The sequence below is a fragment of the Polistes canadensis genome, unplaced genomic scaffold, assembly GCF_001313835.1.
Source record: "Polistes canadensis isolate GaletaPanama2010 unplaced genomic scaffold, ASM131383v1 scaffold_160, whole genome shotgun sequence".
Classification (NCBI taxonomy): Eukaryota; Metazoa; Arthropoda; class Insecta; order Hymenoptera; family Vespidae; genus Polistes; species Polistes canadensis.
This window is the reverse complement of record NW_014569707.1, coordinates 10116-26747: the sequence shown is the minus strand read 5'-3', so window position 1 is coordinate 26747 and position 16632 is coordinate 10116. Positions and strand designations below refer to the sequence as shown.

General features: G+C 27.6%; 1 protein-coding gene across 1 annotated transcript in view; it reads left to right on the top strand.

Annotated features, from left to right (window-relative positions):
• Window positions 1–15826, top strand: part of LOC106788988 (pikachurin-like) — a 29459-nt gene extending 13633 nt beyond the window's left edge. The window contains exons 4-12 of the mRNA XM_014752757.1: window positions 950–1094; window positions 6534–6720; window positions 7281–7420; window positions 12155–12378; window positions 12648–12897; window positions 13731–14026; window positions 14360–14605; window positions 14733–14836; window positions 14956–15826. Of these exons, the coding sequence (XP_014608243.1) occupies window positions 950–1094; window positions 6534–6720; window positions 7281–7420; window positions 12155–12378; window positions 12648–12897; window positions 13731–14026; window positions 14360–14605; window positions 14733–14836; window positions 14956–15104 (1741 nt within the window). The 3' untranslated portion in view covers window positions 15105–15826. The remainder of the gene's footprint in view (window positions 1–949; window positions 1095–6533; window positions 6721–7280; window positions 7421–12154; window positions 12379–12647; window positions 12898–13730; window positions 14027–14359; window positions 14606–14732; window positions 14837–14955) is intronic.
• Window positions 15827–16632: the final 806 nt, after the last annotated feature.

Here is a 16632-nt window from a genome sequence, read left to right as displayed (position 1 = left end):
TGGAATTAATTATGTTATTTGGTTGATTTTCGTTAGATTTTTTTCCGATACAATATTAAAGATACTTTATATATTTATTTATTCAAAAAATTTATCTATATATATTTCAAAAATATGAAAGAAGAAAAATATATAAGCGTGGGATCATATTTTTTCATTCAAATATTCTTTTTTAATCATGGAATTAATTATGTTGTTTGGTTGATTTTATTATAATTTATTCGTTAGATTTTTTTCCGATACAATATTAAAGATATTTTATTTATTTATTTTTTCCAAAAAATTTATCTATATATATTTCAAAAATATGAAAAAAGAAAAATATATAAGCGTGGGATCATATTTTTTCATTCAAATATTCGTTTTTAATCATGGAATTAATTATGTTGCTCGGTTGATTTTCGTTAGATTTTTTTCCGATACAATATTAAAGATATTTTATTTATTTATTTATTTATGTATATATTTATTTCAAAAATACGAAAGAAGAAAAAGAAAAAAAGTAACGCGAGATCAGATTTTTTAATTCAAATATTCGTTTCAAATCTTTTTTTTTCATTTATATATTCAATCTATTAATTTATTTATTCAAAAAGCAAACTAACATCTTTCAGTACGTTTAATTTAATCTCAATGAAATCATCTCAATGAGACCATTTTTTCTAAACAAATTGTGTTTCAAACAATTTTTTTTCAACCTATCCAATTTCCTTTAAAACACACGTTTATTAATAATTATTATTAATAACAAGATAAACAACTAATAGACATTTAATTTAATTTTACCTGGTGTGTGTGTGTGTGTGTGTAGGGGGGGTAAATATCTACCCCAATTAGTAGTTTTAGGGGGTTAAAAAAAATCGGAATTTTTTTGTTCTTTTTCATCTGATTTGATCTATTTTTATTTTCTCTCTACTTTTCGTCTATTTTTTTCTCTTTCATCATCAAGGTTCGATTGTGGAAGTGGTGCTGGTACCGTTAGAAGCACGCAAACGGTAAAACTCAACGAGTGGAACACTTTGAGCGTCTATCGGCATCGTTGGGATGCCTGGATACAGCTGAATCAGGAAAAACGTGTGCAAGGAAGATCAGAGGTGAGTTTTTTTTTTTTTTTTTCTCTTTTTTTTTCTTCTTCTCTCTCTCACTCTCGAGGTTATCTTGATATCCAACACGACACCGTTTATTTTTAAAGCGATGTAAATTCATTGTTTTTTCTTTTCTTTTCTTTTCTTTTCTTTTAACCCTTTGAATACTATGGACGCATATATGCGTTTGGTAAAAATTGTTACGCGTGTGTTTGTCAATGTTAATATAAAATAATGTAATATTTTAATTGTATCTTGTCAAATGAAAATAATATTGGTGAGAAAACACAATAATTGTAATTATTAAATATAATTTATTAATATTAGCATCTGGTAACGTTAATTCATTCGTAGAAAACAATTCAATTAAAAGTATTCAACAATCAAATGGTTAAATATGATATCACATAACTTGTAATTAATTTAATCGAAATTTTTGTTGTTGTAACTACTCATTATAGTATTTCTGATTAATTTACATTTAATTCTCAACACACCTTTTTTTTAATTTATAATTAATAATGAGTAATATTTAATATATCTTGAAAAATATGTGTGTGAAATGTTTTGTTTAAAATTTATTTATCAAACAAATGAAATCACGTAGCTATTGATTGTAAATATTTAAATAAACTAATGGAAATTAAGTTAATATTAAAAAAACATTTTAAAAATTTGTTCACGAGATTTAGAGTTACATTTTCATATCCTATCTGACAACACATCTCTTACATTCAATTAAATAATATAATATATATATAATTATAATTAACATTCACTTAATGAGATAATATATGCTGTTATTATTTTATTTCCGGTATTTAAATTCGTCTTAAAAAAAAAAAACAAATATTTATATAATCGAATATATTATATTGATAAATTAATAAAAACATTGCCACACATACTCGATATAATTAATTTATATTTTTTTAAATTAGATTAATATATATATGTTCTCTAACCTTTTCATTTTATTGAAATGACATAAAATATATTTTTATATCACTTTCAAAATAAACGTTTCATATGTCCTATTTATTTTTACCACCCACCATCCCACCCCCCACCACGAGACTATTCAATTTTTGTTCATTTACTTCGATGATCGATTTATCAAATTCTTTGTTTTACTTGTACACGTGTATAAATTTTAAGCTCGTTCGTTTTAAATAGATAATGAGTTAAGTTAATTGGCTAACAGGTGAATCAATAAACTCTGTTGTCAGAAATTTATGAAATTTCTTCGAAACTTTTTTTTTATTAACTTTCTTTCTTTATTTTATGTTAATTTGTCAAGGCCAACGAGCTCGTTATTGCATTAACACTCGTCTTTCTCTTTCGATTAATCTTTCCTTAATGAATTCAAAGATAAAAGAAAAAAGAAATGAAAAGAAAAGAAAGTTTCAGTAATAAGAAAAAAGATAAAGTTAGTCAAAGAAATATCTGACACGAATTCGAAAGAGAATATTTTTTTTATACTATAACGAACGCAATGATTTACGTGAAAAGAATTTATTTTTTCATTTTTTGTGTGTGTGTTTGTATATGTGTAAAGTATATGCACGTTCCTTTTTTACTTTTTTCAAACGCGGAGACAAATTTATCGGTTCGATGTTTTAAATTTAATCATACGTATATAATTAAATTCTTGATATATAAATATTAGAAGAAGAAAATAAAAATAGAAATTAAATAGACAAAAATATAAATGAAGTAATGATAAGACATTGTAAAAAACAACTTTGTAAGTATAAAAAAATATTAAAAGTATATTCTCATAAAAACAAATTGCAATTTAATTTTAACTTATAGAAAATATATATTAACAGTGAAAAATATTAATATGTTGCTAATATTTGAAATATAATGAAATTCTTGATATATAAATATTAGAAGAAGAAAATAAAAATATAAATTAAATAGACAAAAATATAAGTAATGATAAGAAATTATAAAAACAAATTGCAATTTAATATTAACTTATAGAAAATATATACTAACATTGAAAAATATTAACATGTTGTTAATATTTGTCAAATATAAAATGAATCCACGTGAAACAGCAAATCTGTGTATACTGCTTATAGATACCTGTATAAAACAAACTGTTTGTGTTTTATTTAACTAACAATAAATTACACACACATAAATAACTTAATATAATATATAATATATAATAATAATATATATATAAGTTATATAATTATATTCAACAAATCAAAAACAGATCAACATTTTGTTTAAAGTATTTTCTTTCTCATGTTATAACAAAATACTTCTAAAATCCTGACTAGAATTATATGGGACACCCTATATATAACGAGGATGAGATGAAACGTCTTCTTAATCGTCGAGTCGCGAAGTCTTTGAAATCTCAGTGCTTTAAACGTTCCCAAAGAGTCCGACGTTGATTCATGAGTCGAGGAAAGCTAGCAACCAAGTACTAGCGATGAGGGGGGATGGGTGGGGGGAGAAAAAGGAGTAAAGGGGGCAGCGGGGGATGAGTTAGCAGTAGTTACGAACATTTTCCACTAACTTCGAAGTAAAATTTTCAATTGAGCCGCGTATTTAAAGTCCGTTTCTCTCGAGTTCCTTTTTTTAACCCCCCACCCCCACCTCCCACCCCCTTTATTCCTACGACATTAATGTCACCCTCTCTTTCCATTTCTCTCGTTATTGAATTTTAATACAAATTTGACAATATGTGTGTTACATTTTTTATAAATATTATTTAAACACTGTTAATTAATATTCCTTTTTCTCTCTTAATTTTTTGTTTTTCATTTTTAATGTTCATTTTTTTCTTCTTCTTCTTCTTTCTAGTTTTTTGTTCAGATTTTATTTTTAATTAATGCACTTTGAAAAAAAATTCTCAAATGAAAAAAAGAAGGAAAAATTTCATCGAGCTGAGTAATACGAGAGAGAGAGAGAGAGAGAGAGAGAGTGCACACATTATGAAATTTAATATTTATTCGTAAGCATAGTAATGAGAAAGACAGACTGACTGAAAGAGAGAGAAAGAGAGAGAGAGAGAGAGAGAGAGAAAGAGAGAACTGGATTGTACGATCGTTAATGACAGAATGCAGTGGAATTCTCGACGATATTATAGAAATGTTGGTCCTTTATAATTCTCGGTTGGGTGCTTGCGTAATCATAATTCACAACGCTCATGACGTTACACTCCAGACGGTGCACACTATTAATTCAATATGTTTGAGTACACCCATACATATGTGTTTACATTATACATGTCCCATTTAAAAATATTATATTCACAAGTATATCTTTCAAATAATTATATTCGAGATATCAAAAAAAAAAAAACAATTGCAGTTAATCAAACTTTGACAATCACAACGAGGTTAATTATATTTTTTTCATTTTTGGTATACTTTTAAAATCATTTATTTTGATATAATTGACCGTTTGAGTTTTGTAATTCGAACGAAATTAATAAGTGTGTTCCAAGGGCGCATATATGCGCTTACCATTGATTTCTTTCTATCCCTTTTTTTGCTCTTTTATTTTGTGTCGAAATGATTTTTTGATATTCGTGGTATCATCAATCTTCATTCGAGGATAGAAAATACGGTGTCGAGTTATTTGAAAAGTTATGGTTTTTTTTTCTTCTTTTTGCACTGTGATTCTATTTGTTTACAAATGTTTTTTACTTCGATTTCTTTTTTATACGAAAACACGAATAGTTTTTGAATGATATATATCCACGTGGATTGATTCAAATTGAAAATACTCTGTATGTGTGTTCAAACACACTCACACATACAGACAAACATTTCTATACTCTTTTTTTGCACAATGTATCGAGAAAATTTTGGGGTAGGGGTTATGGGGTGGTGGGGGTGGAGGGGAGGGAAAGCAAGAATGAAATTCCGTTTGAAACGAAAATTCATTGCACTTCGTTAACGTACGAGTAGCATCCACTTGTTATTTTTTTCGATTAAAAATGAATAAAAAAAAAGAAAAAAAAAAGGAATACAAATCTTAATAAAAGGATCGGGTCACGTAAAACAATTTTTAAATTAATTTTTAAATACTATTTTTTCTTGCATATATCAATACAATAATTTATAGAATTTTCAATCTCTCAATCAACGTAGATTTATGCAGGAAAAAAATATTAAATCGCATATATGTTTGTGCACCCTTAGACCATGCTTATTACTTTCATTGGAGACGCATATATGCGTCCGCAAAAACTCAAAGGATTAATTATATTATATTTTAAATTTGTATTTAAAAAAATGTAATTATTTACATTTGTTCGATAACAGAATAATATTTAAATTTCCTATCCATTAACTTCCTGTTGTCTTTTTGTATATTTATTTATCAATGACTTTTGTTATTTAAAAAAAAAAAGATAAATAAAAACCGATATAACAAATTCAAATTGATATCAGTATCAATTTTATTGAAATAGCCAAAGTATTTTACAAAGCAAACGCAATGCGAATATTCGTTACACGTATGGTTTTATAACAACATTTGAAATCATACAAATATCGGGTATGGGGAGAGTGTTGCTGTAAAAGAATATCAACGTAAATTTGCTAATAAAAAAAAAAAAAGAAAAAAAATAAAGTAACGCATCGTTCAGCGTTTTTTTTTGTTGCAAAAATGTACATTCGCATTCGTTAATTTCGTTTAGCAACAATTTATCAGTGATTCGCATTTACGTTGATACCAACAGTCAGCGTATTTTGAAACAATAAATTAGGTGAACTCGTAATTAGTGTAATAAATTTCGAAATGAAGTATTAAACGCTACCAACGCGTTTCTTTATATTTTTTTCAATTTGTTGCATAAAATAAAGTGACACAGTTTGTTTGGGAAAATTATTAAACACACTTTGTATAAAGAAGTAATACGATTGACAAAGTTTGTTGAAAAATGATCAAAAGAAAAACAAATGGTTTCTATTTTTAAATTAAATACTTTCTTAACCCCCTATCCTAATTCACATACAATATTTATCTACACAAATAACACACAAAAATTCTTAAACAATATTTACATAATTAGAATTTCATTAAATATTCATTTCGTGTTATAATTGAATAAATAACAAACCTATTTAACAAACATTATTCCCAATTGAACCTTCGAGTGATATAAACGAGTATATGCGTCCAATAAAAGCAATCTGCATTAACCAAGGACGCATATATGCGCTCATAAATTTATTTCAAACTTCCTTGGCTTGAAATATCATAGTTAAACATTAAAACAAAAATTAATAAATAAAATAAATGAAAAAATAAATAGAAAATATTGATTTGACTAATGTAATGAATAAAATGATTGACTAAACGAATAATTGGAATCCTTTCTGCCCAATTCCAATTGGTTCGTTTATTAGATCGATAATTAACCTGAAATTGTTTGACGTCACGATCTTCCTTCCCATCGTTTCCAAATTACAGGGCTTATTTTCGAGGATTACATTCCGCGAGCCCTTATTCGTTGGTGGACCAGGAAACACGAGCGGTTTGGAGAGGTTACCAGTTAGAACAGGATTCAAAGGTTGCATCCGACATTTGGAAGCGAACGAGCACCGTTACCGTTTCCCCTTAGCACCCCAAGGGGATGCAGCTAATGGTTTCGACGTTGGTAAGAAAATAAAATATAAAAAACAAACAAACAAACAAACAAACACCACCCATTTCACTCGCTTACGATTACTTTTTTTTTCTTCTTACTAATTTATTTTAACGCGTTTCCATTCTTTATCGTTGGTCATGAAACAAATTTTTTTTCCAAATGTATTACTTTGTTAATTTTTTATAATTAATTAATTTGTACAAAATTCGGGAGTAATAGTATTGACAAATTTTCAGACTATACGTTATCTACGTTTTAAGACAATTTTTATTCTACTACGAAATTAAAATTTGTTATTTTGTTCAGTGAATAGGAAAAAAAAAATATATAAAATTCGTGTTATCATTGTTATGATGAATATATCAGTTAGGGTTAAAAAAAAAATATTCAGAAAAAAACAGGCATAATAAAAAGAAATGAAAGAAGATTTGATAAAAAGGAACTAGCTAGTAATAAATATAATAAAATCGGTACTAGATACTACTATATATATATATCGTACCGGATTTTAATTACGAAAGCTGAAGGGACGTTTAATTAAATCACTCGAATTACTCGGCCCTTTTTAGAGGAATGCACGGCAGATAGGTGCAGCAAAGTGCCATGCGCCCATGGTGGAAAATGTCTGACAACCGGTGGTGATACTGCAGTATGTCTCTGTCCTCTTGGGTATACCGGTGATCTCTGTGAAACCAGAGTCGACCTTCAGGTAAATACATATTGCATTATTGATAATTTACCTTGCATTACATACCTTTTTATTTCTTTTTTGTATTTGTTTCAAATGAAACATCTCTAAATGCATTAACCGTTCATTTCTTCCAAAATTATTTCATTTATCCGTTCAATATATTTTCTGTCATATTTGTAATTATTTGTCAAATAAATTTGATCGTTCAAATGATACGCGACCCATATACGGGTCGTAAAGTTACGAAAAGGTTAATTAGTGATTTAAATATTATTTAATCGAATAATTAAAATATATTAAATATAATAATATATATTTAATTAAATGTCTATCATTTATTTTATATTATATTTTGTTATTAATTAATAAGAAAATATTTATAATAGTAGAATAACAGGTACAAGTATTGAGAGAGAGAAAGAAAAATCTTCATTGCCAAAAAAGTTTGTGGTACATGCGTGTCAAGGAATAAACGAGAAAAGAAAGAGGATGGTATAGTAACTTTTCCAGGAATGTTTTCTAATGGAATTCTTCGTCTAAACGAAAAAATTTCAAGTTTTTTTATTTTCTTACTGTCAGTGTGTTAGTGTAACACTTATATATATATATATATACAGGTACCTGTAAACTCGACGAAAAAATTCATCCCGACTTTTCTAATGGCTTTTCTTTATTTTCTTTCTTTTTATATATATTTTCTACGAGTATTTCGTTTATTTGTTTAAAAAGTTTATAAACAGAAATTGTGTTTCTCGTTATTCATTTTTTTTTTCTTGATCAAAAAGAAGATTATATAATTATAATTGTAAAACTAAACACGCGCGTGTATGTGTATGTGTGTGTGAAAAAAAAAAAAGAAAAAAAATGATTAATAAAAATACATTCTCGTTAAGAAATTATTCATGTTAATTGATATTTAAATGAATACCTTGTTCTCATGTGTATATATACACACATATCGATTTTATTTATTATTTATCTTCTTATCCATTTTTTATTATTTTTTTCTTATTCTACATCGATAGTATTTTATATCGCATAACATTTGGATAGAAATAAAGAAACGTTCGCAATGTTTTCCACGATATCATCGATTTTTTCCTAAGCAGAAAACCAATGTGGAACACACTGTCATACATTATTCAAAAATCTCAAATCCGTCGATTTTGCTATAAAGGGGGATGATCGTTCATATAATATTAACTTGCTCGAAGTAGAAGAAAAAGAAAAAGAAAAAAAAAAAAAAAAAAAAAAAAAAAGAAAAAAAGAAGAAACCACGTATCAACTATGTATAATTAATGTGTATGTTAGACTGAACGCAAACTTATTTGAAAATTTATCACGTGTCTTTCAATCATTTAACAAATGATATGCAGATATGCATTAAATTATTATTATTATGAATAATTATATCAATCTACGATGAAACAAAAAATGATGGTTATATTGACGACTTTAAAAAGAAAATTATTATTGACTCGTTCAACTTTCAACTTCTATCGATCGTTTCGAAAATAGGTTTTTTCTTTTATTTTTTTTTTTTTTTTTTTTATAGAACGGAAAATTAAATTAGAAACTCAATACGATCGGAAATTTGATTATTGTTTTTGTTTTTTTATATTTCTATATCAATAAATCATACGAATCTAATGGAAATATTATTTTAAAATATATATTATTATATATCAGATGCATTTTGTTTTTTTTATTATCAATGATTCATATAGAAATAATATATGATACGTATTAATTAATATAATTGTTTTTTTCTTTTTTTTATAAAACAATAGTAAATAAAATGAGATGTAAATTAGAACGAATGACTCTTAAAAAATCAATTAAAAAAAAAAAAGAAAGAAGAGAAGTTAAGAATTCATTAGGAATAAAACAGTTTGTGATAGTAACGATCGAAGTATGCTAATTACAGGTTGAATAATTAAGTTTACACATTCGTACTCTCTTGACGAATTGTAGAATACTCAGTTGGTATTTGTCGATATTTCTCGATGTGTTGGTTAGTTGAATGTGCATATATTAAGTACGTCTTTTTAGATTAGGTTTTCGGTTGTTCATTTAAACCATGTGTATCACTAATAGGTGAGATAAAAAAAATAAATAAACATATATATATATATATCTAGATGAAAATGTATGAGGTATGAGAATGTTTAAGTGATATCAGCTAGGTGTAATTATTAACATTAAAGCTAGTGGTTTTGACTAATAGATTAACTCGAGTAAATATTAGGTAAGCTCGACCAACCAACGTTTATCATGCCAGCTACAGGCCGAATTTCCAATTCATGGTTTACACACGCACACGGCACATATATATACAGATGATGTTTACTCTCGTACAAACATACAAACAATATATATATATATATATATATATATATATATATACTACACCTCATTGTTCCGGATAGATTCAAGAATGAGCAAACATTTAGTTTTCCCGAGCATGCGTTTTATATCTATCTCAAAAAATGAGTCTTAACAATTATACAAATATTATATATTCAGAGAACAATATATTTAACCCTTTGAGTGTGCTATGAACTTATATATGCGTTTAGTAAAAATTGATACGCGTGTGTTTATCAATGTTAATGTAAAATAATGTAATATTTTAGTTGTATTTTGTCAAATGAAAATAATATTGTTGAGAAAACAAAAATTGTAATTATTAATATTAGAATTTGGTTACATTAATAATAAATTATTTCATTCGTAGAAAACAATTCGATTATAAAAGTATTCATCACTCAAAGGGTTAATATCTTAACAAATATTTGTTTTTCTTTGTTCGTTATTTTCGAACAATTGTATATCACTCTGTTATCGATAATATTAAATATATTTGAACTAAAATATATTTTTTGATCGTGATTGTTAAACGATATGATAGAAAATTTCTTTGATTATATTTTATCTTTGTTATTGAACACGTCTCTCTTGTTGACGCAATAAATTCACTTTAATCCGTTAACTAAACTCTCTCTCTCTCTCTCTCTTTCTATATATACCTCTTTGTCGTTCAACCAATCGAAAATCAAAACTACTTTCAGTACTTAAAGACTGTGACTAGATTAATAGCTCTTTGGATAATGGGGAAACTATCTCTTATCTTATTGTTACCATGCGAATCTTTCCCCCTTTATACACCCCACTGCCCCCCCCCCCCACCCCACCCCAACACATCCTTCTTTCCCTCTCAAGACGATAGAAATCTTCCAAAGTTTCTTCCTGAAATTGAGTACTTACTTTCGTCCTTCGTGGTTGATTATCTTTTTCGATTTCGTTTTTCTTTTTCTTTTTATTTTCTCAAATGGAGAATAAGATTGGATAACAATTGTATCAAATATTTCAATATCCTGATCAAAATTCTAACTGATGACGTATATATGTTACTTTGTAAGATAGAAATTGGATAATGTCAAGATTCACATGGTGAAATGTTAACACTTATCAAATACGTCCACGTGAGACAGAATATTGAAATTATTTTCTTGTACGTGTTAATATTTCGGACATATACCAAGCTAATCTTGACATTACACCATATAAATCTCGACATTATCCAATTTCGGTCTTTCACGAGAACATATACGTACACCAGTTTCACAATTTACTTTTTGCATGAGTATTTGTTTCACGCAAAGCATTTTCCTCAATTTAATTCCTACATCAAAGACTTTATTCAATTCAATTTTGTTTCGTTAACGTGAGAAAAAAAGAAAAAGATAAAAAATAGAATGAAAGAAAGAAAGAAAGAAAGAAAGAAAGAGATAGAAGAGACTGACTAATGAACGAACCTTGACACTAATGGGCAGAGTATTTGCCTTACACGTAACATCCACTTCCGCAGTTTTCGACCTCTAACTTATTACAGCGATTAAACGTCTTAAAGGGATTTCTGACATTGTCTGCATAGAGAATAAAGCTACCCTATGCATGTTGAAACATTGCTAAGGTTTACTGTTCATTCAGAAAGGAACACAAATTACATCTAACCCTCTTATTGCTTAATAACAAACGTTTATTATTCTTAAGAAAAATAATTCATTAAATTACAAATACGATAAGATGATTAAATGTGATATAAGGATAGTATTATTAAGAAAGCAAATAATAATCGATAATATTTTATCATGTTTTTCATTGTTCACCAGGTTATTACGATGTTTTCATAGTTTTTCTATTTTTTTTTTCTTTTTTTGAAAAGATAAGTTATCAAATTAAAAGTATTAAAAACGTGTAATTGGTCTGATAACGAATTTAATGGAATTGTTTTTGATCTAAATATTTGATGTGCGTGTTATGACATGACATACTTATTTTAAAATCAGATAAATTACGTAGGGGATAGACAAGTTTTAATAGTCATTGATAATTACAGTTGCGAGTTATCCATAATACATCGGTAAAGGAAACTTTAGGTGCCCCTTGTGGGATGCAACCCGTTGTACGTGTAAGTTTGCGGGGTTAGTCATACATAAGGATCTTCTTATTAAATAATAAAATCGAAATGTTAATCGTTCATCAATTTTTAATCAACTTTTCTTATACCTTAGATAAATATTAATAAATTATAAGTTAAATAAATAAATATAAGTATTACGAAAGCGTAATGAAAATAACTTCGAGGGTTGATATTTAATGTTACGCGAGAAAATAATTTATGTATAATAATTATATTTATTTACGCGAAGGTACACTTAACACGTGTATTTCTGTTTTATTTGACAGGTACCATCGTTTAATGGGTCATCCTATTTACGTTATCCAGGATTAGGTGATACTTCACTCTCCTGGCTAGAATTATCTGTGACCTTAAAGCCTACGGCTCCCGATGGTGTAATCATTTACAATGGGCACCATAGCGATGCTTCCGGTGATTTCATCGCTCTTTATCTTTCCTCGGGATACGTACACTTCACATTTGATTTAGGAACTGGTGCAGCTACTTTAAGGTCTATCTACATTTATATATATATATTAACCCAAAAAAAAAGAAAAAATAATTATAAATAAATATATGATAAAAACTGATCACGGCAGAATTGAAAAAAAAAAACGAAAAGAAGTGGAATTTCTGTAATCTTTTTTTTTTACATTTAATAATAAAATTAGAAATGTAATTTTATATTTAAAAAAAAGGAATTAATTTTGATGTTAAACGATTGTTATAATTAGTATTTTCAATTCTAACCATAGTATTTTGATTATTGGATTATTTCAGGAGCGACAATCCAATTCGTTTAGGTGAATGGCTGGAAATCAAAGTATCAAGAACAGGTCGTTTGGCATCCCTCAACGTCGAGAACGATCTAATTCGAGAAATCCTGGCACCGGGAGCTTTCACACAATTATTTTTACCGCTTAATCTTTATCTCGGTGGTGCACCATCTCCCGATCTTTACTCGCTCAAGCTTAAAACAACCAGCAGTTTCGTTGGATGCATTCAAAGCGTCATTCTTAATCGACGCGAGGTAATTTTACTAAATTCAATTACACATTATCGCGGTTTAATTTTAAATAAGAATATTTCTTTTCACTAAATATATATAACCCACTTTTTATATGTGATAACAAATAGAATAACATTTCAAATAATAGTCAATAAGTATGTGCATAAATAACTAGATGGTTTCCAAAGTTACTAGAATATTTATAATTGGAAATATCATTTGTGTTCTTTCATAAACGATTAATTTTTCATTGATTTTGTTGATTGTATTATTCAAATGGCAACGGTCTGGTAAATTTTGTACCACCCTCTACACGAATCGAATATTAACTTGTTCGAACAGTAATTTAGTTCTTTTTTTTTTACAGATAATATGTGGACCGTTTATTTTGAGAAAAAATATGGAAATGCAACTTGTAATTTTCCCATATATATCCATTAATTTATTGAATTTAAGTTATTTTCCTTAAATATCATTTTTGTTTTAATATAAAAATAAGATTCTAACCAATTTTCATAATCAATCGCTAAGTAATTTCATATATTGGTCTAACTTTGAACAAAACATTAGCACTTTTTAATATATTAAAAGAAGAAAAAAAAAATCTGTATCCGAAGTAAACTAAAAGAAAATTAATATATATGGGGTCCCTAGTCCACGCGGATTACTTTCGTTGTATTCAAAGGGTTAAAAAAAAAAAAGAAAGAAAACTTAAATAAATGGATTAACTTAGAAAATAAACGGTCGACATTTAATCAGATATTTTTCGATCGATCATTTTATGTATTTTTCACTGAATTTTTTTTTTATTTTTTTTTGTTCGAAAATTATATTCGCGTGTCATTTGATTGCAGATTGGTATCTTGGCTGAGGCCTTGGGTGGTATGAACGTTGGAAATTGTGGTCACGCTTGCGAGGCCAGGCCTTGCGGAGATGCTGAATGTCGACCTCTGCGAGATCGATTTACATGTCGATGTCATGCTGGTGTACCCCATCCATGCCCAATTTTGGATGATTATACGTTGTTAACGTCTGTGCGTGCTGGTACTAACGTCAACCTGCCACCACCAACGATATTTCTAAATTCTGTACCTAGTTTTACAGGAAGTGAAAGTTATCTTCATTATAATGACGCTGATACTATGAAAAGGTATATACAATTATTCAATACAAATATATGTTATATTAAATTAAATTAAAAAAAAAAAGTATACGTTATTGCTAAAAAAAAAAAATTAAACCCTACCCAAGTGAGAGATCAAATGATCGCGTTTTTTATGCAATTTTTATTAAAATATAATAAACACGTATGGAAATATATATTATATCATATTTTTGTTTTGATTATACAATTGGCTAAAATCACATTAAATATTAGAATAAATATGATTGTTTTTTTTTTTGGTTTGTAAACGATTATTTGACAATTAACAATAGGAATAATGTTAACAATCGACAAAACTTGTTATCCTTTATGTTCCAGGATAATAAGTTACAGAGTAGACATTAATATGAGATTCAGAGCAAGCAGCAGTAGTGGTTTATTACTTTGGAGTGGCCGACATTCGGATCCTCAAGAACAAAAAGATGAAAACGATGATTTCCTTGCACTGGGTTTGGACCAGGGTTATCTAACATTGGCATATAATCTTGGCTCAGGTGAAGCCATTTTAAAATACAATCTTACAAGGCTGGACGATGATTTGTGGCATCGAGTTAGGGCCGTCAGGTGACAACATAATTATCATTACAAATTATAATTATAATTTATAGAAATTATTTTAAAAAATTATTTTATATTAAATAAAATATAAATATTAATATAAAAAATAAAATGAGATACGTTTGATTTTTAGAAACGAACAATGGGCATCTCTCGTAGTTGACAGTGGTACAGGTGTGTCAGCATCTTCCCCAGGTCAATTAAGACAATTAAACACCGACACAGGTTTATACGTTGGTAAGAAAAATTCATTCAAACAAAAAGCAAAAACAATAAAAATTATTATATATATTTAATTTAAAAATAATTATATATGTATTTGATAATAAAAAAAAATAATATAATTGTTTGAATAGGTGGTGCACCGGATATTATTAAAACAACAGGTGGAAGGTATACTAAAGGTATCGTAGGGTGTATCAGTGATCTGATATTAGACTCAGATTTATCAGTACCATTATCATCACCAGGACAAGCAACCAATACGCATTCGTGTATTCCTTGAAATAGAATCCTACCGTTTAGATTAAAAATGATTGGGCCTTTCGTAGATTATATTTAAAGGCTATGAAAAACAACAGAAATTTTCATTAACGGAAGAGACTTTTTTGCGAAGATGATTGTGCAAAAGATAACGATGACGAACATTGATCATGACATTACAATGACCATGATCAAAATTCAAAAGTCATGGTCAAAGTATTACGACGACCATAATAATGGAACTCTCTCTTTTTAATCTTTCTTTCTATGGTTTTTATTTTTATTCCAATCTTAGAGAGTTTACAAAAAGGTAATTAATAATATAATAATATATATTTCGAACACGTCAATATATTAAATAAATAATGAAAATAAATGAACGTGGTGTGTTGTAATACTTTGAGAATTCGTCGATCGTTTTTTTTTTTATTGGTGTTTTTCAATTTATTTTAATTTCTTTTTTTAATCTATGTGACAAACATCTTATTGGTCTATGGTTTATACCAAATCATATACATTTATATCAAATTTCTTATTTTTCCTTTGAATTATATTCATTCAAAAATGACCACGTGTGTGCGGATGATAGGAGAACGGATGATGGACGAAGGATGATTATTAATAAACCATAAACATTCGATTAATTATATATGGTACACGAGATGTAAGAAATTCGTGGGCCTAAAAAACAATTCTTTTTCTTTTTTTTTAATATAAGGCAAAGGAATAGAAATATTATATATAAAAAAAAAAGGGTTACACGGTGTAGGCAGGACAGAAAAAAAATCCCTCCATTGTCAATTTTTATTAAAAAAAAAAAAACGCCCTCCGTACACCGGTGAATAATTAAACGAAAGAAGAAGAAGAAGAAGAAGAAAAGGGAATAGGAAAGAAAAAAATAATTGAACGAACAACGCGACAAAATAATAATAATAATAATCAAATTAATAAGGGAAGGTAACAAAAAAATATAATACACCCGCGTCGTTTCAGGGTCATCGAATGAAAAAATACATACATACATAGATACATGTATTATTAACAAAATACATATACTTATCCATGTATGTACGTATTTAAAAAAATATTAAAAAAAAAAATTGAGCACTGCTGGCAAATTTTCTTGGCACGTAAATACATGCATACATACATGCATATATGTGTATACATTAACGTGGATTGTCACTGCAAGTTACCCACACACACACACACACACATCATACATACATACATAAATACATACATATACATATACCAACGACGATGAGATAACGATTATGATAACGACGAGACTATGATTATGATTATGATTATACGACTACCTACTAACACAATGATAAGGTGAATACGATGTATCTTTTTATCGAGGTAGAATTTTTACGACGCAATTTCCATAGCGATTAAGGTACACCAATATAAAACACATTATTATTATTATTATTATTATTATCATTCGTGCATACACATACTTATATAATATACAATTCGTGTATATGCATAAAGGGTAGAATTGTTTTTTTGTTGGTTTTTTTTTTTTTTTTTTTTTTTTT